Source organism: Ursus maritimus, unplaced genomic scaffold (genome assembly GCF_017311325.1).
Source record: "Ursus maritimus isolate PB19 unplaced genomic scaffold, ASM1731132v1 scaffold_1, whole genome shotgun sequence".
Classification (NCBI taxonomy): domain Eukaryota; kingdom Metazoa; phylum Chordata; class Mammalia; order Carnivora; family Ursidae; genus Ursus; species Ursus maritimus.
In genome coordinates this window covers 6,763,923-6,791,502 of record NW_024423343.1, presented here as the reverse complement: position 1 = coordinate 6,791,502, position 27,580 = coordinate 6,763,923, and the positions used below count along the sequence as shown (strand labels likewise).

The 27,580-nt window shown below is 40.4% G+C and overlaps 1 protein-coding gene across 6 annotated transcripts in view; it reads right to left on the bottom strand.

Moving 5' to 3' along the window:
• USP40 (ubiquitin specific peptidase 40) overlaps positions 1-26,860 on the bottom strand; it is a 75,538-nt gene extending 48,678 nt beyond the window's left edge. The window contains exons 1-11 of one of the 6 annotated variants that reach the window (XM_040638806.1): positions 26,732-26,860; positions 26,306-26,411; positions 25,426-25,643; positions 22,825-22,892; positions 21,617-21,730; positions 19,025-19,189; positions 17,261-17,407; positions 14,952-15,095; positions 12,216-12,344; positions 6,000-6,098; positions 4,217-4,324 (exon numbers count right to left, since the gene is read on the bottom strand). In XM_040638806.1, coding sequence (XP_040494740.1) covers positions 4,217-4,324; positions 6,000-6,098; positions 12,216-12,344; positions 14,952-15,095; positions 17,261-17,407; positions 19,025-19,189; positions 21,617-21,730; positions 22,825-22,892; positions 25,426-25,624 — 1,173 coding nt within the window. In that variant the 5' untranslated portion in view covers positions 25,625-25,643; positions 26,306-26,411; positions 26,732-26,860. Of the gene's footprint in view, positions 1-4,216; positions 4,325-5,999; positions 6,099-12,215; positions 12,345-14,951; positions 15,096-17,260; positions 17,408-19,024; positions 19,190-19,622; positions 19,763-21,616; positions 21,731-22,824; positions 22,893-25,425; positions 25,644-26,305; positions 26,412-26,731 lie in introns of those variants that run through there. The other 5 variants (XM_040638815.1, XM_040638796.1, XM_008690313.2 and 2 more) reach the window with 5 other exon arrangements.
• Positions 26,861-27,580: the final 720 nt, after the last annotated feature.

Here is a 27,580-nt window from a genome sequence, read left to right as displayed (position 1 = left end):
AAGCAGGCTCCCAGCGGAGAAGCCTGATGTGGGGCTCGATCCCAGGACCCTGGGATCACGCCCTGAGCCAAAGGCAGACACTTAATGACTGAGCCACCCAGGTGCCCCAAATTTTACTTTAAATAAAAGAACAAATTACTTAAAAACCACAATTGTCCAAAATAAATAAGAACCAACTTCATATTGTTTGCAAGAGACACTCTTGTATAAAAAACTTGCAGGGTTACACTAATACCAGACAAGGTAAATTTTAAGGCAAGGGATACTAGCAGAGATAAAGAAAGGGCATTGTACATCCGGAAGCCATAAAAATCCAACATGTGTATGCATCTAATAATATAACGTCAGGGTACACGAAGTAAAACTGTCCAAAGTCAAAGGGGGAAGGGACAAATCCACAATTACGGTTGGAGATTTAAACCACTCTCTTAGTAACTGATAAAACCAAAAGACAGAAAAATTAGTAACGACAGCAAAGAAACACAAATGCTATTAACCAATCTAACATAGTTGACATTCACAAAACAATATACCCAACAACTGCGGAAAATAACTTTTTTGGTGAATACAGAATTTTCAGCAACACAGACCATATTCTTGAAGTGTGAAACAAATCTTAAATCAAAAGAACTAAAATCATGGAGAGCGTGTTCTCAAGAGTACAATGGAATTAACTAGAAATCAACTTATAGAAAAAACAAAAAGATAAAAAGAAATCCCCAAATATTTGGAAATTAAGGAACACAGTTGCCAAAAAAATGAGGAAAATTACAAAATATTTTGAATGGAATGATAATGAAAACATGTCAGGTTTGTCTGCAGCTAAATTAGTCCTTAGAAGGAAATTTATAGCTTTAAAAGCTTGTATTAAAAGGAAAGTTTAAAAACAACTGAGATACCAAGCTAGAAAAAAGTTAATCTAATTAGATCCCAGAAGAAAAAGGAAAAAATTAAAAACAAGAGCAGAAATCAACGAGATAGAAAACAGATGAGCAACAGACAAAATCAACAGAGGCAAACGTTGGTTTTTTTTTTTTTTTTTAAAGATTTTATTTATTTATTCGACAGAGATAGAGACAGCCAGCGAGAGAGGGAACACAAGCAGGGGGAGTGGGAGAGGAAGAAGCAGGCTCATAGCAGAGGAGCCTGATGTGGGGCTTGATCCCATAACGCCAGGATCACGCCCTGAGCCGAAGGCAGACGCTCAACCGCTGTGCCACCCAGGCGCCCCCAAACGTTGGTTTTTTAAAAAGTTTAATAAACTTGATAAATCCGAAGAAAGACTGATGGGAAAAAAGTGAGAAAATACAAATTACTAATATTAGGAATGAAAAAGAGAAAATCACTCTAGGTACTACAGACACTACAGAGAATATGGGATACCGTGAATAACTTCATGCCAATAAATCTGACATCACAGACAAAAGAACAAATCTCTTAAAAAACACAGCTTTCCAAAATAATGCAAGAACAGAAAATCTAAATAACACTATAATCAAAGAAATTTAAACTATAATTAAAAAACCTTATTCCAAAAAAAAAAAAAAATCAGGTCTCAATAGAACAGAAAGCCCAGAAGTAAACCTACAATTGCACGGTCAACTAATCTTCAAAAAGGAGGCTAGAATATGCAATGGGAAAAAGATGGTCTCTTCAACAAACGGTGCTGGGAAAACTGGACAGCGACATGCAAAAGAAGGAAACTGTACCGATTTCTTACACCATACACAAAAATAAACTCAGAATGGATTAAGGATCTAAATGGGAGACCTGAAGTCATAAAAATCCTAGAAGAGAGCACAGGCAATAATTTCTTTGACATCGGCCATAGCAACATCCTTCTAGATCTGTCTCCTGAGGGAAGGGAAACAAGCAAAAATAAACTATTGGGATGACATCAAAATAAAAAGCTTTTGCACAGCAAAGGAACCAACAAAACTAAAAGACAACCTACTGAATGGGAGAAGATATTTGCAAATGACATATCGAATAAAGGTTTAGTATCCAAAATATACAAAGAACTATACAATGCAACACCAAAAAAAATCAAATAATCCAATTATAAAATGGGCAGAAGATATGAACAGACATTTCCCCAAAGAAAACACCCAGAAGGCCAACAGACACATGAAAATATGCTCAACATCACTCATCACTGGGGAAATGCAAATCAAAACTACAATGACGTATCACCTCACACCTGTCAGAATGGCTAAAACAAAACCCACAAGAAACAACAGGTGTTGGTGAGGATGTGGGGGAAAAGGCACCCTGGTGCACTGTTGGTGGGAATGCACTGGTGCAGCCACTGTGGAGAACAGTATGGAGGGTTCTCGAAAAGTTAAAAACAGAACTACCCTACGATCCAGTAATCACACTACTGTATTTACCCAAAGAACACAAAAACACTAATTGGAAGGAAATTGGAAAACACACGCACCCCTGGGTTTACTGCAGCATTATTTACAAGAGCGGAACTATGGAAGCAGCCCAAGTGTCCATCGACAGATAAATGGATAAAGATGAGGTATTTACATACAATGGACATTATTCAGCCATATAAAAAAAATGAAATCTTGCCATTTGCAACAACATGAATGGAGCTGGTGTGTATTATGGTAATAGAGATAAGTCAGAGAAAGACAAATACCATGATTTCACTCATTATGTGGAATTTAAGAAACAAAACAAATGAACAAAGAAAAAAAAGAGAGACAAACCAAGAAACAGACTCTTAACTAGAGAGAACAAACTAATGGTTACCAGAGGGGAGGTGGGGAGGGGGATGGGTGAAACAGGTAAAGCGGATTAAGAGGACACTTATCATGATGAGCATGGAGTAATGTATGCAACTGCTGAGTCCCTACACTGTACAACTGAAACTAATATAATAACACTGTACGTTAACTACACTGGAATTAAAATAAAATAAAAAAATTTTCAGGTCTCAGTAACTTCACCAAACATTTAAGAAAAAAAAAATCAGGGGCGCCTGGGTGGCACAGCGGTTAAGCGTCTGCCTTCGGCTCAGGGCGTGATCCCAGCGTTATGGGATCGAGCCCCACATCAGGCTCCTCTGCTATGAGCCTGCTTCTTCCTCTCCCACTCCCCCTGCTTGTGTTCCCTCTCTCGCTGGCTGTCTCTATCTCCGTCAAATAAATAAATAAAATCTTAAAAAAAAAAAAAAAGAAAAAAAAAGAAAAAAAAATCAGTCTTAGACAATTCCTCCCAAGAACATAAAGGAGTGTTTCCCAACTTCTGAGTCCTATATAACCCTAACACTAAAATCTGACAAAGACATTACAGAAAAAGTAAACCGAAGACTACTATCTCTCGTAAATGTCAGCACAAAAATCCTAAATATGAGCCAATGACTGTAGCAATACTTAAAAATTTCATGACCAAGTAGGATTTATCTCAGATATGTAAGATTTGCTCAACATTAAGAAGGTCAGTCAGTGGAATTCACCACATGAACAGAATAAAGGGTATAAAAAAAACCCAGCATTTGATAAAAACTTCTATTCAAGATGAAACTATCAGTCAACGATGAAGAAAAGCTAACTCCCTCAAACTTATAAACGGTATTTGTAATTTCAAAAAACCTACACAGCTAATATCACACTTAAGAGTAAAATACTGAGACAGCGACCCAATCATTTTAAATGAAAACCTTAAAACCTATGCTACGGACTCAGAGTCACTCAGCCAACATTCACTTCTGCAGTGGGGTCTAAGGAAAAGAGGCACTTACGGAAGGTGTGCAAGCTCCTTGCTTCTGTAAGAAATAGCTGCAAAATATTTACTAAGTGTTGCTGTGCTTGTTTTCAGTCGAGCTGTTTGACTTGTGTTCAGTTTCTGTATCTAGTCTCACAGCCTAGGGAACCCGATCACCAAGTTTAACAGGACTATGTGTAAAAGAAAGATCAAGGCAAAATTGTGGGAACACCTTAAAACACTTCTATAAGTAAAATGATGACCTTTAGGGTATGGATTTCATGACATTTCCTGCTGTTGTATTATAAGCCTTTCCCCTCTTCTTTTCCTGCTTACTTCTTGATTCTACGATAAATTACTTAATAACACTTAATAAGTAACTTAACTGAACTTTAACCATTAAATAAAAATACTGATTTCATTTTCACCTAAATTTTCGTTGCAAAGGGATAATAAAATTTCCTGGCATGGGACCTCCTGTACAGATGTCATGTATTACCTTTCGCAGTGGTCCACACTGTTTCCTGTACTTTTTGTTCCACGACGTTCCTATCTTTTTCAAGAGTTTCTGGCCCAGTTGATCAACAGGAATTACATTATTCTCCTCCTTTTGAAAGAAACAATCATTTAAGAAAATGTAATGAGATTTAACTGTAACATTTATGAGCTCGAAGCGACCAAGAGAATTATATCTAATTAAAAGTGCCTAAGACAGCAAACATGTAAGTGGATTAACCACAACTGTTTCAAAATAAACATTTTTTTAAAAAGCAGATTAAGCCTCAGTTTAGAAAACTTGAATTATGCTTTCCTGTACCAAAGTTTAAACATTTATTTATTTACTTTTAAAGATTTGAGAGAGAGCGTGCGACCGTAGTGCACGTGTGCCCACACGAGTGGAAGGGGGGGAGGGAGAGAGAGAATCCCAAGCAGACTCCCTGCTGAGTGTGGAGCCCAAAGCAGGGCTTGATCTCACGACCCTGAGATCCTGACCTGCGCCGAAATGAAGAGCTGGACGCTCAACGACCGAGCCACCCAGGCGCCCCAAGTTTAAGCATTTAAAGAGCAATATCCACAGAGTATTCTGAGATTGGGTAAATTCCTGTTATTTTGTGGGATTTTTATAAGAAATATTTAGGTGCAAAAAAGGCTTATCAATATGTCTTATGAATGTTTCCAAATATAAACAAATTCTAAAAGGGGGAAGAAGTGACTGTGTTGGGCTGAAATGTGTCCATCCCCCACCCCCTGCTAATTCATATGCTGACTCCTCAACCCTAAAGATTTCAACTCTGACTTTATTTGGAAAGGGCCTTAAAGAAGCGATGATGTGAAAAATGAGGTCATTAGGGTGCATCCTTGTCCAATCCGACTGGTGTCCTCATTACGAAGAAGAAATGTGGACACACAGAGACCCGAGGGATGCACGAGTGCACAGGACAGGCCACGTGAGCACACGGTGAGAAGGTGGCCGCCGGCCAGCCACGGGGAGGCCGCAGGAGAGAACAAACCCGCTGGCACCTGGATCTTGGACTCCCAGTCTCCACGACTGTGAGAAAATTAATTTCTGGTGTTTAAGCCACCCAGTCTGTGGTCCTCTGTTATAGCAGCCCCTGCAGACTGACAGAGTGGCCCCAGACCAAGGTGGTTAAAGGACTCAGCCTAGGTCTGTGGTAAAGAGTCAAGAAAAAGTCTTCATAAGAATGATAAATACACGTAAGGAGACCTACCACCCTTACAAAACAACGTTTGTGCTAAGCAAACGTTAAAACGTCATATACTTGAGGTATTATCAGTATATCAATATCAGGAATGAAAAAGGGGGCATAACCTCAGGAACTACAGAGAGCAGAAGGATAACACTGGGAGAGAGCAAATTCCACAACAATATGTACGGTAAATCCCAATTCTATTTAAAAGGCCAGTAATCCCCAAAACTCCATAACCGAATCCCAACATATGCATATAAACAAGGAGAAGACAGAATGCAAAGAATATACATCAAAGTGTTAACAACAACTGGGTACTTGGTTTATTTATACTTTTACATATTTTATACTTTTTATATATTTCCTAGTTTTTTTTCTCTCTCAAGTTTTCTACCACAAATATGAACTTTTTTATAACCAGAGAGTCTCCAATAAACAAATTGTGAAAATAGACACAGAGAATGTCCCGAAGGAAAAGGCTGTGAATAGTACCGATATCAGTTCTATCAACGAACTCTTACACATCTGCATGCATGTCTGAAATACACACGCAAATATAAACTCTCTCTCTACCTGCAGTAAGATCGCTTTCAGAATTATCAGTGGATCATCGTCAATCTCTTCTTCATTCTGGAGATCTTTTAAATTCACATCTGGTTTGCTTTTTTCCTCCTAGAATGAAAAACAATAAAAATTTATCCCTTAAAAGGTAAAATTACAAAACAGAAATGTTTGTGTGGTGGAAGTTTCAAGATGGAGAAATGATAAAAACATCGTAATAACTTATGTATACTTTGGAATCCAGCAGACCTGTCTTTGATTTCCAGCTCTCGTGGACTAATCCTGGACATGTTATTTAACCTCTCTGGCATTATCTGAGAACAGGACCGTGAGATAAACTCCCAGCACAACACCCACACGGTAGGTCCCGACAGGTTCCTGGGAAGCACCACTTCAGCTGCACTCTATGGATCCTGACATGTTGTGTGTCGCTGGTGAGTGCAGCCTAGCGCTCGCTTCTATTCCCTGATCATCCAACTTTGCACCCCGCTCTATGAAGTTATTCGAGAACATGTCAAAATAAGGTATTTTTATTTTTTAATTTTTTTATACATGCCATCTTGCAAAAGTATTTTCACTTGACTTAAAACCATAAATACAAATAGACCAAATAACAAGAGACACAAATAATAAAGAAACAGCAAAAGAAAATGGTAGACTAAATACAATGATCCCACTGAAAGATTACTAAAAATGCTGGATAAGTAAACAAAACAAACAAAGGCATCTTTTTAAAACACACACTGAATTAGCAAGAGAGTATCAGGGAAATCCTCAGAGAACAAGCGAAATGGGAACCCAGGGAGGAAATCCAGAGTTGCGGCCTCCAGCTGTCCCACTTTGCTGACATAGCTTCCACTCTGATGCTCATACAGGATGAGGCCTGGGAGACAAAGCCTAAGGACCCCCCAAAGCATGGAGCTGAATGACTGGTTTTCCAAACAACCAGTTCTCCGGTCCTCTGCCACCACCTGGGTGTCACAATTCAGTTCAGTTCTGATACTAACTTCACGCAGTCCTGCAAGACTGCGCCCACTTCAGACAATAGCCACGAATGGGGTCCCAGGCCACCTGCACTTCTGCCTGGCTGATTACAAATTCTAGGGTTCCTACAATCCCCACTTCAGGTCTGATAATTTCCTGGAATGGCTCACTGAACTAAGGACCTTATACACAGGACTACAGTTTAGTACAGAGGATACAAATGAACAGGCAGAGGGAGAGGTACATAGGGTGAGGTCAGGAAGGGCCCCGAGGGCAGGAGCCTCTGTCCCCATGGAATCAGGGTGGCTACCCTCCCTGCATGTGGATGTGTTCACCACCCAGAAGCTTCCTTAGTCTCCTGGTTTTAGAGTTTTTTTGTTTTAAAGATTTTTATTTATTTGAGAGAGAGAGAGAGAAAGAACACGAGCGGCGGTAGGGGCAAAGGGAGAGGGAGAAGTAGACTCCCCGCTGAGCAGGGAGCCCGACATGGGGCTCAATCCCAGGACCCTGAGATCATGACCTGAGCTGAAGGCAGACGCTTAACTGACTGACCCCCCAGGCGCTCCTTGCTTCAGAGTTTTAATCAAAGTTTCAACACGCAGGCATGACTGACGGACTGAACTCCATCACCAATCCCTCTTCCCTCCACAGGTCAGGAGCTGGGGCTAAAAACACCAATGCTCTGTTCATGTGATTGTCTCCTCTGGTGACCAGCCCTCACTCTGAAGATATCTAGGCCCCACCAAAAGTCATCCCATTAGCATGAACTCAGGTTGTTCATAACGAACGACAAAAGACATGCCTATCACTCATCGATTTCATGGACCTCTATTCCAGAAATCTGGGATAAAGACCAAGTATATACTCTTTCTTTCTTTCTTTTTCTTTCTTTCTTTCTTCCTTTTCTTTTCTTTTTTCTTTTTCTTTCAAGATTTATTTATTTGAGAGAGAGAGAGATTCAGAGAGAGTACACATGAGCAGGGTTAGAGAGGGGCAGAGGGAGATGGGGAGAGAATCTAAGCAGACTCCCGCTGAGCACAGAGCCTGACGCAGGGCTCAATCTCACGACCCATGATATCATGACCTGAGCTGAAATCATGAGTCGGACACTTAACTGACTTAACCACCCCAGGTGCCCCAAGTATATACTTTTTAATTATACCACAAAGATAAACTTCAGCAGACAGCTAGAAAGAAAGAGCTACCTACCCTCTCAGTACAAACACGACCTAGGAAAAAATCCACCCTACAATAACAGACAATGAGGAACTGGCTTGCATTGACCTTGATACTAGATGAAGGTAGAAAAACATCTCTAATAATCTGTTATCACAAGTAGGTCCCCATAGGGGTTTGTGGTCCAAATTCACACTAGCTGTATGGCTCTAAAACCATTAAATCAAGATCTGATTTTAAAGTTAAGGGCTGGAAGTGACCCCAGGCATGAGATAGAGACAAAGACTTTTTTCAGAGGAAGGCATTTTCAACTCAGCCCCCAAATTACTCCAATAAATCACATTCTTAAAAAACGAACCACCCAAGGCTACAGTCTAAAATAACGAAATCACAAGGAAGCAGAATCAGCAGATATCCAAATCAGATCTACAAAGTCTTCAGATACTACGATTATCAGGCCAATAAAATAGCACGTTTAATATGTTTAAAGACGTGATTAAGGAAAAAGAGATTTAAAAATGGTAGAAGGGGAGAGGCAGGCCAGAACTGCCCCCTATCTGACACGCTGGTGCAGGTCACAAACAGGCTAGGCCCAGTCCTCCTCCGCTTTGCCAGCGTCCAAGCCTGGCCTTGTTGGGACAGTAGGAACTAGTTCCAGGCTGCCTACTGGGAGCTGTTGTGAAGCCTTCTCTGACCCACTTCCTCAGATGTGCAAGATAATGTCAATCAACCGTCAACGAAGCGAAAGATCTCCAAAGAAGCAGAAAGCAAAGATCAGGCTCCTTTCCACAGCCAGATCTAGAGTCACATTTTGAATAGTTAATGGCCTCCATACTAGAAGAAAGGGATCATCTTCTAGACAAAGGGAGATGGAATTGTTGCCTTCATATTTTTTTATTATTTTTTCTTAAAATAAATGCTACCCCGAACAAGGGGCTTAAACTTACGACCCCAAGATCAAGAGTTGCACATTCTACCGATTAAGCCAGCCCGGAGCCCCTGAAATGTTGCCTTAAAACCAGAGAAAACTGTGTCTGATTGGTCATGAAAGTTCTTTCTTTGCAGACTGTACCTATAAAGAACTCCATGAATGCAGGGAACAGCTCCTTGAAAGGGAAGGACAAACTGCCAAACTATAAGCAGAAAGAACAATACCAGGGTATGATTAGGATATATGGAATCCTACGTCTCTGGGCACAAGAAATCTCTTAGAATAATGGTAATAAAAAGACAAGCAGGGTCCAGCAGGTGTTATGTACTGAAGTTGAAATTCTTAAAGCACTACTCATTATTTCAATAGCACAGAGCTCTGGATGAAAAAGTAGTGGTTCTGGGAGAACAGAATAAGGAAAAAAATTTAACAAACGGGATGCTTCACACAAGGCATGGATAAGGAAACAGACTAAGCACTAATGGAAAGCGATCTTCTGATTGTTCTTTATGCCTGGAGGAAGACCTCACTAACGTCACAGAGCTTCAGGAATAGAGAGGCAGTGCGGGGAGCAAAACCGGATGAAGGAGTGCCGGTCTGCCCTCATGAGTCACACTGCAGACCCAGGAGAAGAGCCTGACGATGCCAGAAATGAGCGAAGCGATTCTGAGGAAGTGAACGCGTTAGCGCAGAGCCGTCCAAGGAAGCACAACCCAGAACGAAGACACGGGAGAGAGAACCACCGCTTGAGACACGCGACCTCGCCGCTGTATGAGGCCACCTCTGTGTGTGACCTCAACAATAAACTGCAATGAAACTGCAAATTAATATTTTACGCATCAAAGACTGACACTAGATCTCGCCAACTCTAAAAATGCCGGAAATCGGACAGTGGCTGAGCAAAAGCTGCAGCGGGCGTTGAGGGGAGCGGAGGCGCACGCCCTGAGCTGGAAGCCGAACCAGGGTGGAAAGTGGGGCCGTCTCTCAGACCGAAGAGATAGGGCAACACTGGGAAAAAAGGTTACACAGATGAAGGCACACCTGGAAAAAAAAAAAAGCCAAGACTGCAGTGGGCAAGGCGAAGAAAAGAATATTTATATTCCACATAATATTTATTAGACCTGTCCACAAGCTTCTACCGGCATCTAAGAAAAGCCTTCAACAACATCTTTTAGGGAGGGGGCTGTTTTAGAGAACCCGAACTCTCTACTACAGGACCCTGGAAACTAAGAAAGCAGCGAAGACAGGCAGCATGATAGGAATCGGCTCAAGCGAAGCACAGAAACCTTGAGAGCTGAATTACACCTGAATTAGAGCCTTTGTCTGACCAACTAGCACCTTGGCAAACATGGCACAAGCATATGGGAATGATGCTTGTATGACGTTCTCGGCCGAACGAAATGGAAGGTAAAGGACGGGAAAGCGCGAAACAAAACAGTCCTTCCCCAAAGATGTCTGCAACTAAGAGGGTTTGGCAAGATGGCTGGTTTATAAAATCAATAAACTAACGGTAACTGCATTTCATACACCAGCCTCAAATAGTCAAACAAAGTTGAGACACAGCCCCACAGAACATTTCCCTGGTAAATATCAAACAGAAAGTCTGACTTTTTAAATATCCACACACTTTTTACTATCTAAGTACAATGAATGGAGCACGAGAAATGCAGACGGATGTTCTGAAAAGCAAACAATGCCAACAAAGAGAATGTGCACCCAGAACACTGTTGTCACCCAGAGAAGCTGTATTCCTGTATGTGGTGCAACTTTCGGTTAACAATACCACCTGTCTGGTAATCGGGAAGACGTCATAAGCATTCTACATCCTACCACCATGGTTTGTAACTCACGGACGGACATCTCACTGTGCTTTAGGCACAGGTCAGAAAACTGGTTGAGAGTTTGGGGTTGGTGAGTAACACACTTTGATTCTTTCCATTGCAAATAACTGGAACTAGATTTCCAGGAAGTGCTTTCCCTCAGAACATCTGCAAATTCTTAAGAAAATTACAAAACCTTTTCAACAAGAAGCTCTAAAATATGAAAAGATATATCTGACTTACATATGTAGGTTCAAAACTCTTCAAAAACTACTTCTGAGAACGGGTGTTCTGTGTGTGAATACAGACAAGCTGATTCTAGAAACAGTCACAGAAGAATAAAAGGCCAAGACACTCCTGAAGAATAACACCACATAAGAAGGCTTGCCCTATCAGAGATCATGACTTAATACAATGCTACAGAAATTATCACTGTGGTACTGGCCTCAGAATAGAAAAAAAGAGCAATGAAACAGAAGAGAGGGGTCCAAAAGGACTCTTACATAGATAAACAACTGATCCATCAGAACTGGAACTGTGATTTGGTGGGGAAAGAATGGATTATTCAATAAATGGTAATGGGCAACCTGGTTAAAAAAAAAAAAAAAATCACACACCATTCATAGGAAACCATTCCAGGAAGACTGAGAAGTTTCAAATGTAAAAGGCAAAAATATAAAACTTTTAGAAGACAGTATAGGAGGAAAATCTTTATCATTTTTGGCTGGTGCCTTGAGAGACAAAGAAAAGCAAGAAACAGTTACTGATTACAGGAGACCTAAGAGATACGCTAACTAAATAAAACGCAGGACCCTGCGCTGGACACTGGAGTGGGAAGAAAATGCTGTAAAGGATCTGGACGAGACAACTGGTGGACTCGCAGTATAAACTCCTTATTAGAGAGCAGTACCATCTCAATGTTAAAGCTTCTGACTTTGATCTCCGCTTAGGTAAGGGAACGCCCTCGTTCTCAGGGGAGAATCACTGAAATGTTTAAGTGTAAAGGGGCCTGATGCCTTCACCTTAATTTCAGGTGCTTCAGTACTCATAAGATAATGTTTACTGTGTTTGTGTTCGCACAAATTCGGCAAATGGGTAACAACTGGAGGATGCGGGTGAAGAGTATATATAGAAGGTGTTTCCACGATGCTGGTTATTTTTCTGTGAGTATGAAACTATTTAGAAATAAAATTTTGAAACTTCTAACTGTATTAACTTTCCATGCCTATAAAAATTTCCTAGGGTAAATATATATAATAAATGGCAAAAGATGATCTTCATCAAAATAGTAAGACTAGAACTAATTTCTATGCTTACTTGAAATTGCCAGTTTCCCAGATGATCGACATCTTTAATGTACACGTGGTAATGTCCTCCATAGCAACCGCCTTTATGTATAATAACCGAGAAGAGGTCATATACATACTCCAAGTCATCCGAGTCACTCTATGAGAAAAAGAGCATAAACGGTGATAGTTTATGTAAAACGGGAAGATACATGAATTTCAACTATTAAAATAAGAAAACTGTTCCCTACTGTTGTTTAAGGGTATTTAAGGGTAAATTAAGATAAATTTGAATAATTGGCTTTAAATTTAAAAATTTTTAATTCTTAGATTGAAAACGATCATTCATCTAATACCGGTCACGTGACAACCGAGCACATTCTGCCTCTTAAATATGAGAACACACAAACTGTTACTTTTATGTACTTTGGCTAAGATCATGTAAGCCAAAGTGCTAATAAAACACACACCCAATGCATCTGCGATAGTTTTAGCAAGAGAAAACCACCTTTGTATTATACCCACTATGCTGCTTTAGAAATGTGTTCTTCAGCTGTTGAATTTGCCCTATATTCCAACTAGACAGTCATCGGCCTCAGAGTCAGAGCCCGATCCACTGTCACCCTCCTGACACTCTGTGCTCCGCGTCACAGGAACTAAGCAGTTATGAATACTAGCTGTTTGTTTAGAGGCCGTTTAGTGGGATGAACAATTTCTTTCTTCTATGATCAATCTTTTCTATAATTAATGTGCTCTTTAATTATGACTGATTCATCTGATGAACACTTATATACTGGCATTAAAAAAAAAATCTAGGGGGCGCCTGGGTGGCTCAGCCGTTAAGCGTCTGCCTTCGGCTCAGGGCGTGATCCCAGGGTCCTGGGATCGAGCCCTGCATTGGGCTCCCTGCTCTGCGGGGAGCCTGCTTCTTCCTCTCCCACTCCCCCTGCTTGTGTTCCTTCTCTCGCTGGCTGCGTCTCTGTCAAATAAATAAATAAAATCTTTAAAAAAAAAATCTACTTTAGGGTAAAAGGTACCTTGCATGTGAATACACTACTTGAAAGGTGCCAATTAGCTAAGAAACTTACTTCCTTGAAACACTGTACTTTTAAAGTAAGTAGTATTTTTTAAATATCTGGTTCAGGCAAAAGATGAGAGATATAAACAAAGATGCAAAGTGACGATTTTTTTCATTAATATAGAAATCAGAGAGTAAAACTATGGTCAATTTCTTAGCTACTGCTCAATGGTTCACCTATTTCAATTTTGTTATTTCAAAGTATGTTAGAATAATGTGACAAACTACCTTTTTGAAAAGAGCTACAATTTTTCCATATGAGATGATGCATGTTAACTAAATCTAGTGTGGATCGTTTCACTATGTATATAAATCAAACCATCATCCTGTACACAGTGATGTCTGTCAATTATTTCTCAACAAAACTGGAAAATGATAAAATAATTAACTCAGTTATCCTGCAAAAAAATTAGTTGTTGTTGTTGTTAAGTAGGCTTCACACCTAGCACAGAGCCCAATGTGGGACTTGAACTCACAACCCTGAGGATCAAGACCTGAGCTGAGATCAAGAGTTGGATGCTTAATCGACTGAGCCACACAGGCGACTCCCCAAAACCGTTTTATTGAGGCAGTAAATGGGGGGGTATATTAACTTACCCTGGAAAAACCCCAAAAGGCACAGCTATCAGGCTTGAAGTGGAGGAAGGCCCATCCAAATTTAAGAATAAAGAAAATATAATTTTTATACAAAGAAACTCAATAGCTACTTAATAAACATTCTTTCTGGTCTTGACAAACATACTAGTAATGATTTGTAATAAGAAGTGCAGCAGGGGCGCCTGGGTGGCACAGCGGTTAAGCGTCTGCCTTCGGCTCAGGGCATGATCCCGGCATTATGGGATCGAGCCCCACATCAGGCTCCTCCGCTATGAGCCTGCTTCTTCCTCTCCCACTCCCCCTGCTTGTGTTCCCTCTCTCAGGGGCTGTCTCTATCTCTGTCAAATAAATAAATAAAATATTAAAAAAAAAAAAAGTGCAGCAGTCTCACGGCTCTGATCTTGGTAAGTATAGCAATTATATAGAAAATATTTTAAAATGGCTTATAAAGTACATTGATTGTATAATTAATGTTTTCAAAACTTTCCTTCCTGTATCTCAAAGATTATAAATTCTAGCGAAGTTCCAATTACCTATTCACTTTCTAGATGTGTAATTCATTATTGCGTCTCATGTAAACTAAATCCAAATAAGAAAGTACTAATTAATCATCATTTCTCCTAATGTAGGATCATTTCTCAATGTAGGGTCATTTCTAACTCTGTTCTTAAATTTTCCTTTCAAAGATTTTTCAAGGAGAGTTTAATAAAAAGAACTGAGAACAAATCCGTACTTCGGAAATCAAATGGACTGTAATAAACCAGTAGTTCTCAGCTGGGACTGATTTTATCCATGCTTTCCCCCCAAGGGGAGGCATGGACACTTGGCAAGGTCTGGACACTTTTGTCACTACTGGGGGTGGGCTGGGAAGGTGGGATGCTACTGTCATCTAACGGGCAGAGGCCAGGGATGTGGCTTAAAACCCTACAACACATGGGATACAGCCCCCACAACAAAGAATTACCCAACTCAAAATATTAACAGGGCCAGGCTGAAAGATTCTGCAATAAGCCAACCGAAAACGAGGCCAATAAAAAAACCCTCAAGATTGAAAGGAAAAAAGAAAGAATTTCACAATAAAATAGTTCAAACCTGTTCACAAAAAGGCTTGAGATTGATCCGGACAGGGAACGTGTAACAGCTAGTTTCCTTGTATCGTTCATGCTTCACAAAATCAAAATTAAATCTTAATAATGAAACAGTAAGAAAGGGAGGCAGCTTACGTAATTTGGCAGACTGTTGAAAGAAAAAATTTTTATGGTTTTTTTAAAAGCAAAGTTATAGAAAAGAATACATAATGCTTCTTAAGATATAAAAAAGCAACCCGTGACGCAGTTAAGAGAAATGTGTCCTTCAATCACATAAATTTATCACTTTGGATTCAAGTCAGCTCTTGATATGAATTTCTCTCTTTTATGGGACGAAAGGTGGTATCACTCATTTATATTAACAACTAAAAATTTACAACCCAAGTTTATGGTTTTGGTGTTGATATCCTAAAATCAAAGCTACCCAACATGCGTGTTGTAACTGGTGTTCCCCTAACACTGCTCCTTCCCTGTGAGTCCTGGCCTCCTCAGTGCCTCCGCTTTGCCTAGCACGCACACGGTCCTTTTATTTACTGAAGGACTGGAGTTCTTCACCTGGGACCTACGGACCTATTTCAGTGGATCTGAATCCTTGAAGTAACATGGTTTGCATACAAGTATTTCTATGGGGAGAAGATCCACAGCTTTCATCAGACCTTCAAAGGGCTCTCACGCCCCAAATGTTAAGACCCACTGACTGGGGTGTTGTAATGACTGTCCTTAAAAACAGGTAAAAAGATATTTTTTATTTCCTTGCTTTAAAACAAAACGCTAAATGAAGCTGCTTTTTATTGAAAAGTCATCAGCTTTCCCCAACCCCTTAGCACTAATGGTGTGTTGGGGAGGGGGTGGCAAAAAAAATCCTTCCCATCTATAAAATCATCCTTAATTATAATATTATCCTTACATATAAATATCTAACATTCCTAAAAAGAAATTTAAAACAATTCCACAAATTGGGGGTTAAAAAAAAGTTAAGTGAAAAAATAGCAATGTAACACGGCAGATTTTCCAACATATTAAAAAAAAAACACCTAAAAAAGCCGAGTATCTCATCTATACTACAGCTGAGAGAAGTCTGCTCAGAATAAGAAAACTTACATTAATTTAGGTAGCACAACCAAACGGAAATCTAGGATGCAATTGTAAAAGTATCGAGATGAAAAAATTTCCACTGAAAAAGAATTAAACCAGAAACATAAAAAGTACGTGCCAAGAACTGCTTTCGTTGAGCTAAAGGTTCTTGTTTTACTGATGTGCAAATTAAATTCAACCAAAATTAAGAATGTATTTAAGTATCCTTCCAAGACTTTTCATCTTCTGACTTTGATATTTATTAGCTCGTAGTTTTAACACCAAAGGTGAAATATAAAATAGATAAGCAAAAGATAAACCTATTTGCGTGTCACAAAGAGGCAAAGGCTGGACGGAAATACATATTAAACATTGTAAAGTTCACCCTGGTTTCCAATCCTATTGTGAAAGCTACAGGCATGGAGTTTTGGTTTTCTGGTTTTTTGTTTTTTTTTTTTTACATTCTCACTCACAACCTCCAGGATCTAAATCAATATTGTATGCTATCTGACTCAGTCCTATGCTGTCTGTTGGAAAATCCAGTAACTGTCAGCTCGAGGAACGGTGCTCTCTGTTACAGAACTGCAAAGACCCATCTTTTGTGGTAGCTCTATAAGCCGGTTTTATATCAGCTGGAGAGCCCATGGCATTATCTGGGAGCTGTGCAATAGTTACTAAGGCTCGTCCTCCTCTCACCCCTTTAGTAAGAAACCCAGAGGTACCCTGTCAAGGCCTTTAATCGGCAAGATAAGTACTCCCCACTGCGGGAGGCAGAAGGCGTATTAGACTTGCTAGTCAGGGACGGTGCATCTATCAATACTGTAAAGTGACTCCGTGTGCAGAAAACGAAGTAGTAAGCACAGAAAGGAAAGCTCAACAAGCTTCTTGGCAGAAATAAAAACCAATAGCCTTCTTCCTAATGTTACTTTGCAAAAAAGCAAGGATACGGGGAGTTTATTTAAAAAAGGTACATTTAAGAAACCCTGAGATATACATAAATTTTTCCTGAGAGAAAGAAGTTGAGAGAACTGTTGGGTTGAAAGCTTAAAAAAATTCTTGATTGCAAAAAATTAAAATACGGATACACGTAGAATGTAAATGTCTTTTCAATCCTTAGTTGCAATTAAGAGGTTCATGTGTATCTTCCAGACTTTCCCATACAAGCTGACTTCACTTGGCAAAACTTCATGCTACCAAGTACTGAGTGGGCCCATGGGAGAAGGCAGGTATCTGTCTTACCTTTGTGGCTTTAACCAGCCTGTCACAAGTCCCACAGTGGTATAAGTTGTCACAGTCAAACACTTCCTCTTCTACGTACATGGTCCAGAGGGCATCTTCCAAACCTGACACATTTTTGACTGCTACTGTTAGATCTAAGAAGTCTTCCTGAAATACACACAAATATAATACTGAAAAAAGAATTTCACAGCGGTTCACGAACACATCACCAACTCCTACATATATTGGGAGTAACAGATACCTTTTCCCTAAAACACTGTGTGTATGAAAAGTATAGACCTCCCGATCAGATACTGTGAAATCCATCACACAAAACTACCCTAAATCAAATTATAATTTGGCTTAAATAATAAGTCAGGATTTTCTTAAGTTCACTGTAGCTATAATAAAACCTATTTTAGCAGGAACTAAAACAAACCACTGAACACACATCTGAACTGAGAAGTGTGCAGTGCTTATCAGCTCTGTCTTGGTCAGGGCTGGAGTCTCTAGTGTAAACCCCACTTCCTCCTCTTCTTCTCTAAGGGCTGGCTTAAGATATACTAAGGAAGTTGTAAGAAAAAACTGTTTTGAGCCAAGATAGAAAGGTATTTTTATGAAAATTAAGAGGAGAGTATTTTGCAAACAGGAGTCTATAGACTCTACATAACTACATTTGAATTATAACTTACTTATAGTAATAAACACTTAAATCTGACAAGTTTAAATCATTCACAGTTGTGTGTGTGTGCCCTAGCATTACTCTAAGGGGTTATTATAGGGACTGTAATAGTTCTAACTAGTTCATGGTAGAAATCTAAAGTAACACAAGCAACACTTATATACAATTTATAATATATATGTAATAAAAGTTAATGTTGATAATTATGTGCCTTCATATATATTATTTCTTGAACTTCCTTTGTGAATTATTACAGTATAGTTAAGTCAATCATATGGTAATCCGAAGACATACAATGTCCTAATATTTCCAAACTAGGCTGACCAAACCCTCTAGTAGCACAGGCAAAAAGGACCAAAAAGTATTTTTTATCTCCAACTCTTTCATAAAAAGCAGAAAAAGAAACTATGTATCCAAAAAAGCAATTAATGCAAAATTTAGAAAATGGCATTTAATTTTTTACTCATACAAACACAGCAATTTTCTATAACTCTTGCCATAACAAAAGGAGATTTTTATTAAGGGACTTCAGTGATGCAATCACATGCTGTATAAGATTTATAGAACAAGTGGAGATTACTCTATTTCATGAGCAAATTTCCAACTTCTAATTTCCAATGAGATTAAATAGACAACATAAGCTCACATATACAAATTAACTTTCTGAAGGACGTTAATAAACGAAATCCAATATTTAATTATAGATGTTTATCAACGTAAACATTCCTTAGTATTCTCTATTTTTATTACTTCCCTAATTAACTTTTGTTACAATACTCCCACCAAACATGATATTGGCTTTTCTGATGAGGGCACAGACCTCTACCTATAAACATCCCCCAAATTTATTTTCTAAATATCAGAGTACTGAATAAAAGATTAAAGCTATGCTTTAAGACATTTCCTTCTTTCAATTTATATTAAGAAATCTGGATTATAAATTTAGGATTGAAGTGTAGTTAGAGTAAAAGAAAAAAAAACCTGATAAGGTTATTTCTAGTAGTAAACACTTTGCTCCTCATGTGGTATACAGATCACAGCTTTAATTACGTGCGTTAGAACTTACGATATAACTTATTACTACAACACGCTTGCATATTCACCTGCTTTTCACTGACATTCTTACACTCTTTACAAACAACCTGGTTAACAACGGTTCCATGATACAGACGATTGATGAGGTCATGGCCGGAGGTCCCGACTAAAGAGGTTTCCAAAGCACTAAAGAGAATTCGATTCAGTTCCTGCACATCATGTTGCCTCATTTCCTATAAAACAGGTAACTTTTAAATGTAATTTTGTGCTTCAGGTTTGTAAAAACAGATTTTTAAAGTGGTATTAGTTAAAAAACACAAGATTTATCTAGAAATCCAAAGGTAAGCCTTGATCAAATATTAAGGATGACTAAGCTAAACAAACCGAGATCAGGTTAAGAGATGACCACTACTTTTATTTTCACTCCAAAATGAAATATGAACGGTGGTGTTCAGTGTGTACATATAACTCAACTCACTTGAAACAGGAAAGTGCTTTTATTCTTGTGGGAAACCACACCCATGGCCACACCACAGAAGAAGAGGGAAGAACACGACAGGCACAGAGCAGTCTCTAAGAGCTGGCAGTGTATGCACGGTGAAATCTCACTTACATCAGGGGATCTGAATTATCAGCATTTGAAAAGAACCAGAATTTACTACTTACACATACAGACCAAGTAACACAGAGATGAGAAAAATTCTGATGGCACTCGCTTCACTCCACCATGAGTCATGCAACTGTGTGAAGACAGATTGATATACCAGAACGAATGATAAACCAGAGCCGAGGGGGACACCAACCTCAGAAGTGGAGCAGAGGAGGAAGGGGGGTGGCCAGGGCAGGAAATGAGGTCACAGGAACCAGTGGGAGCTGGTGCTTTGATGGGGAGGAGCGAGTGCTCCTGAGCCCTCTGAGAGCAGAGAAGTGTCTCCCAGAACTTGGCATACGGATGTCATGAGTGACTTTGACCAGAAAGGCAGAAAGGAGGTAGAGGAACAAATGGAAGGTGCAGAAGGAGAGATCATGAGCGAAGACAATTTTAAAGAAAAGCACCACATGAAAAGAAGCTGATAAAGTGGATGAAAGCTGGAGCAAAAGTGGGCCTCAGGATCTTTTTTCTTGTTTTTCAACATACAAGACACTAAATTTCTCCAGTATCACTGCCTCTGAAGGGAGCCTGTGCAAGTTTTCAAGCTCTGTTTCCGAACAATTCTAAGTCTGGCAAAGGCGCCTCTGAGTCCCTCTCCACCAGTCCTAGCAGGTGTCCTGAGAGATTTTATTCAGAGATTAATAAGGGTTTCACTGCTTTAAGTGTGAAATCAGCGACTCAGTGTAAGTTCAGGATGGAAAATCCATCAGGTGATGGCGAGATTCAAAAAAACCAATGTGGCCCATCCCTCCAGCAGGATATTATTCAACAATAAAAAGGGATGGCATGCTGATACATACTCTAACCCGCCTGAACCTTGAAAACATGATTTTAAGTGAAAGAAGCTAGTTTCAAAAGATCTCATATTATAGAATTCCATTTCTGTGAATACCCAGAAGAGGTAAGGTAGAAAGGAGGTGAGTGGTTGCCAGGGTCTGGGGGGAGGGTGACTGCTAATAGGTATGGGGTGATGAAAATGTTCCAAAATTGACTGTCGTGATGGTTTCACAACTCTGTGAATATACCGAACAACTGCTGACTTGTACCCTGAAGAGTGAATCTTACGGCACGTGAACTGTATCTCAACGGAGCGGCCATTTTTTAAAACAAGGAAGGAACAAGGAATTAACCCTAAGCACCTGCCTTACACCAGAAATTTAACTGTATGATACCCCATTTTCTTCAAAGCCCAAGCCCTACCTCTTTAACCTCACAGCATTGTCTGGTTTAGGACTGCTCCTCGCTAGAAGACCACAGTGTGAAGTTTATTTTTGAAGGCAATATAACATTATTGTGGTCATTGCCTCTTTAAGTTCTGTGATAGTCTCCCACACCTCTCTCTTGCAAGAATACATCTATTCCATAGAAAAACTCACGGCTCATCAATATTGACCACAAGTACCTTTACTCACTGCTAACATGTTCGGTGTTCGCATACAGTGAAGTACCCTTTAGAAACTCCAACAGAAAATCAGAGAATGTCCACACACAGGAGGATACAGGAAGAAAATGAAGAGAGTCTGGAGAAAAGCAGGACAGGGAAAATGAAAAGATCTGCCAAGAACGTTTTCACCCTTTTGCTTGAAGCGAGCGTTCCAATGAGAATAGCCAGACCCAAACACAAAAGCACGTCATAAAGGCAGACAGAATTATCGCCAGTCAGCTTTCGGAGCTGATTAGCAGTTTGTTATAGAACTGCTCACGTCCATGTAGTGGATGTTGCATCCCAACTGGACTATATAAAGGGTAGAAATTGTAAAGGCCAGTTCTTCCACTTCTCCCTCTATCTACAGCCCTCTCTCCTGTGCCAGATCATAACCATTCATAAAATCCCGCACAGGGCAAGTGTCTAGAAAGAGATCTCTGGCTTGTAGTTATTTAACATGAGAAGTAAATATTTAAACTATTTCTTCGGACCCTAAGACAAAATTAAAGGAAGTGAGATAACGTTATTAAACCAGGGTTTATTGCTGATAACTCTGTTCCTTGGAGCAGCTGACCTTCGTACCTCATTGCTGGTCCACCCGAAGCTGTCAGTCAGGTCTTCTGTGGATGCTGCATCCTGGTCTAGGAGCAGAAGCTGGGCAAACAACCGTTGTAACTGTAAGGGTATGATCCGAACCTGAGCAAGAAGCAAATGCATTTCTAAATGAAATCTGTTTGTGTCGGATGGGGTATTTTTAAAAGAACCGCAAACTAGTGTTTCTCCTCTCTCCTAGCTCATTCAGTTCAATCCAGAGGAAGTTTAACACTATTACACAGGGTGAAGTAAGATTCACTTTTCTTTTAAAAAATCCAAAAAGTTTTAGCTATCTGGAGTTTTCTACCTTGACATAGTACAGATCAATACGAATACCCACCCAGGCCCTAAGAAACCACCTGACTCATTGCTGCCCATCATTTAGTCTCTGCTAGTTCACTCCTTCTCTGAAACCTCTCAGATAGAGACACACTCCCTGTAAGGAAAATTCTGGTCACGACTCCGACTCACTGTGGAGTCTGGACACCTCAGAGGGCTGACTGAACCTGCCTCACTGTCTTCCTGCTTTATTTGGTGTGAGGAGGGTTAGGGCAGGCAGAGAAGGATGCTCAGAGCCTTGTGGGCAGACTGGACTTTCATATCTAAAGCAAGAATAAGACTTTAGACAATTTTATGGCAATTTGACGTCACCACATTTTTATCATGTCTTACAAAGTATGATCTGCAAGAGATTGGGAAGAAAAGGAAATACAAAAAAAAACCTGGCTCTTTGCATCACAGGTGGTTTGAGAAGAGTTGGGCCAGATCACAGAAAACTCCTATTAAGAAAGGCAGATTTTAGCCTTTATGAATGGTATTTAAAGCCAGGAAGAATAAGATTAGATATGCACTTATAATAAACCAATTCCTCACTCAGCTTATTTCCAGAATATCAAACAGAGAGAACACCAGTCTCTACTTTTTGTTGTTGTTACAAATCCATGCCTTAAGTAGGTTTTCGGCTAGTGCAAATATTTTCTTGACCAAGCTAGGTCTATAAAGCAGTAGCAGCACCATATTCGAAGTAATTCTTTTTTGGAAGGAAGATTCCATTCAGTCGGGTATAGAGGCCAAGCCACTTTTTGAAAATAAAATTAATATTTGGTAATTAATAAAATTATGAATTTCTATGAATAAAGAACTTAATTCCTTCCTTAAAAAACATTTTATGCTCCAGAAAAAGACCCTGTAAATACCTTTGCATCAGGTTTATCCTTATCCTCGAATGAACCAAGCTCTTCTGGGCCAAGGGAAAATAAAGCTTCTAAACAAAACGTAGAATCAGAGATATAAACAAAGTTATTTCATTTTAAAAAACTGTTTTAGAGAGCCGAAGCCTCCAGTAAATAAAATCAGTTAAAGATTCAGAGTATGACTGTGGCAGTATTTATACTGTTACTCCACACATTTTACTTCCTGATAACATTACTTTTAACCACCGACTCTATATATAAAGTGTCATGCTAAGGTTTCAGTACAGAAGATCCATAAAAGGAAAACTATGTTTATAAAAACAGTAACATCAGAAATCTTCAATGGCTTCCTATTGCCTACTGCAGTGGGTCCCAAAAGTCACATGAAGAAATACACAATATATAATAGTGTCACAGTTGAGGCTTCCAACCATCCTTTCGAGAGAAAGGCCACCTTTAACTCTCAATGCCCTTACTTTTTTTGGTATAAGAATGTCTTTTCTGTGTTAAGGGTAACAACAGATGGTAGGGACCTTACCTGGAAAAATAAGTTGGTAACCCAGGGACAGTTTCCACAATTGTTTTATACTTCCAAGTCTAGGCATGCCACCCACTGGGGCATATCAGAATCTTATGGGAAGTCGGTATTCAAACTAGGTGGGAACTCCTACTAGAAAACTTTGATCTACTCTAGGAGAGAAGGGATGGGATAGGTACTCCCTCCGAAAACCTCCGAAAACCTCCGAAAACCACCGCTGCCCTGGTTATGAATGTTATATTCCTCCTGAGCTCCTGGCAGGAACTGGGAAGAAATGAACTACAAAGGCTAAAGCATAAAACCATACAAGGACTTATGCAATTACTTCCCACTATTCTCAGCCACCCTGAACTAGTACGGTGGAACCCAATCCAGCCCTACTCAAGATACCATCCCAAAAAGTTCCAGAATTATTCTCCCCACCGGTAATCTGCTAATTCTTACCCCTTCCAAATTCTATTTTCTCTTCAATAAGCATCAGGATTCCTATGAGGCCTTAGATGGAATGCACAGCCCGCACTAAGATACAAGCCCATGTGCTTGGCCAGCGATCTCCTTTGCTGAGAGTAAGGTGGCCTGGGCTCTTGCTCGGTGGCCTTCTCCATTCAACCTTATCCTTGCTCAGTGGCCCTCTCTATGACCTGGACCGCTTGCCCACCAATCACCTTTCTCAGTCTCTTTTTAAGGCTACTTTTTTATTTCAACTATATTAAAACTTGGAAAACTTTTATTCTCCCTAGTAATCTGTTGAAATGTATGTTGAAAAATCTAATGGTGGAATAACTGAATACATTAGGGAGATATTTTTATGGAGAGAATGGAGTCAAGGACAAATGCCATTACACTGAAATCCCACTACTCTGAAATCCCACAGGCAGCTTAATCTGTTCAAATAGCCCTGGGAAGGGGATAATGGTATTTACTAAATCTCGGGAGGCAGGAAGTCTTCCTAAGCTTAGAAGCAACAGAAAATGTCAAAAAAATTTGCTAAATTTGGTAGCGATGGGAAGAGGAATGAGATACAGGATACAAGATGAGCCAGGTTTTCTGTCCTCAGTATAAGGAGACGCTGTGGAGAGCTGAGGCAGTCATGCAGCTTTGTGGCTGAAGGCCCCAATCAGGGCCATGTGAAGGTAATGTTCATACTGAAATCAAGGGATCAGAGAGACTACGACCCTTGTGGAGGAAGCTAATTTGCAGAGATGGGAATGGGACAAACATAGAGAAAAACAGGGGCAAGAAATCAAGGCTCTAATGAGGTCAGGCTGGCTTCCTGCAGTGGTTGCAAGAAGATTCCCCTATATTCTTACTGTAAATCCCCCTTTTAATTGAGTTAATATGAGTGAGTTTGTTTCTTATACACAGTCCCTTATCTAACATTGTGGGCCTTTGGACCTTCCAGATTTTAGAAAGGTAATATGAAGAAAAGGTCATAGTATGTTAACATTACATTCCTAGCAGGGTTTGGGGTAAACAGTATCCATTAATCAAGGAGTTGATAGTCCTGTAATAAATGTTATGAATATCCACCCAAGTGAGATAACTAAGACTATAAACAGCCTCACATCAGGACAGGTTCTGATACCAAACCAGTTCAGATCAGGTTGTCAGAACATTCTGGATTTCAGAATTGCAGATAAACGATTGTGGACTGTATAAATAATGTGCCGCCCCTCCCCACTCCAAAAGGCAGGACAAAATTGTTTTGGGTAACTCTGGCTGAAATGTTTATTACTTTAGAGATATTTTAAAACTCAAAAATACAAATAGCATAACAATAACGAAGGCTAGCAAAATTGTCTTTATGTTGTATTTTAAATTATAGGAATTAGGAAAGAAATCCATTGCCTTATTTTTTGTTACTAAAAATTACTGTGCTTGTACAGAATATATTTAAGATAATTTAAGCTTCACATTTCCCTAGCGAGAGTTACCATTTCTTACATTAGCAATAATAAACGCATACGGGGGAATACACCTTTAAGATAATTTGTAATCTTGCATAATTGATTATATGTAGAGGCAAGGGTACATATTACTAATCAAAAGCATGTAACACAGCATACCTCTGAATTCAGGTGTGAAATGAAGAGTCTGAAGAAGGGAATTGAGGTAACAGGTTCCACCCTGATTTCTAATTCCACTTAAATTGGTGAATTCTCTAGGAGCCGGTGGCTCCAAAGCTTTGGTCTTTAATTTCTTCTCTTTTCCATACTGATAATTTGACACACTGGAATAATCTTCTTCAAAAAGATCCCCAAACATTCTGAAACTAGATCCTACCCTTAAAAAAAATGACATGTTAAACAAATGCTTTTATTTTTAAAACAAATTTTCCACACAGCTCCCCATCTTATACTTGGGAGTATCTATTAGAAGTTTATCCAGTAGTTTGGCCTTTGGAGACTGCAAGACCTGGATTTTCTCATCCCTGCTCCAAACTACCTGGGTGACCTCAGGCAACTTACCTGTGTTCTTATAGGTAAAACGGGATACCAACTACCACGCAGGATCATTTAAACCAAATGGGAGACTTTTAAGAAAGGCATTTGGGGCACAGGATTTGGCTCACAATAAATACTAGCTGCTTTTAAAAAAGTCATAGTGAAAAAAGAAAGAAAACCCCTCATTACACCTCATCTACTGCTGGGCTGGCAAAGCCAGTCCTAGATTCTGAGTTGACAAGGGTCTGGCGACCATCAACCACTTCCTGAAATCTCAGCTTCTCACACTTCTTGTACCAAATTATGACCCTCAAAGGAATTACATGGAACAAATTAATCTTCACAGCAGTTTAGTACACGGTCCCAAAGCTAAAGAGCCGGAAGGAGGTTCACCGGGAAAAAAGGACTGCCATTAAAACCAACGAGCCCAAAGGCCCTCCACTATGTATTCAGTGATGCCAACATTAGCTGTGGGGACCTACAGGACCGCTCAAGGTCTCACCTCGAGTGTGGAGGAGGGTCACTTGAAGATGAGAAATGCAAAGAGCCTAGCACCGTTCCTAAGGGACAGGAAGCGCTGAAATGCAATATTCCTTCTCAACCCGCTCCTCAGGAAAAAAAAAAAAAAGCACAAAAAATGGAACTTGAAAGTCCGGCCTCGAGTTCGTGGTCTGGATTCCAGTCTCCCCTACGCCGTGGCCGTGACCGAGGCCAGGGCCTCCCGCCCTCCACGCCAGCACCCGGCCCAGGGGCGCGAAAAAGCAGAGGGTCGCCGCGGCCGCGTACCGCTAAGCCGACGCCAGAAGAGCGCCGCGTCGGGAGGCCGCTGGGGCAGCCCTCGCCTCGCCGTCCTCAGGCGTGCCGCCCACAGCGTCCCTGAGCCTCCCACGTCCCCACCCCGAGAACCCCAGCTGCCAGGCCCACTTACTGCCTAAAGCCCAGCACCACGAGCCGGCCCAGACCCACATTCGAAAGAAACATACGCGCCCCAACCGGGCGGAGCCACACTGGCGTGGGCAGCTCCCCCACGGCCTGGAGCGTGGGCCATTTATGGAATGCGCGGACTACGTTTCCCAGGATGCCCCGCGGGAGCGCCGGCCCAGCCCGCTGCGCGGGACCGTATGGGCAATGTAGTTCTTTTGCCCTCAGAGTGCGGAGTCTCGCGGTGGAAAGGCTACGTTGGAGTCCCCTGTGTTCTTGGGCGCGCGAGTCCACGGGTCCACTCGGTCAGCCGGCTACGCACCTAATCACATTTTAGAGCTTATATTTGCTGCTGTTCGCACTCCAAAATAGTCTTTTGGCATGGTTAATTTACAACTTACCTAAACATTGGAAAGCGTAGGGCTTCAAGTTTGCCACGTTCTTCGGAAGACATATTCCGAATGTGTCTCCAGTGAAAAATGTTCCACGTAACCTTAAACCTGTACAACATCCTCAGTGTTAATTTTGTCTGCACCAACTCTAAGTAGCATACACAGGAGTACATAAAAGCCTCAAATTTTTCCTCTTGCCCCCTTGGTCACCTTTAATGGACTATCTCAATGGCCCGTTTAGGCTCTACTTCTGGCATCACCCCTGGTCTAATCCAGGCTCCATCCAGGAATGAATGAGCAAGACAGGGAGAACATCGTTTTTACTGCAGCGGAAGGTTTGAGAGATGAAGAACAGCTATAGTGATCGATGAAATTGCAAGGCAGGTGTCAAAGTGAACCCTCGGGGATTTGTACATGGAACATTTTAGGGAGATTCTTGTCACTGCGCTGTTCAGGAAGTGCTG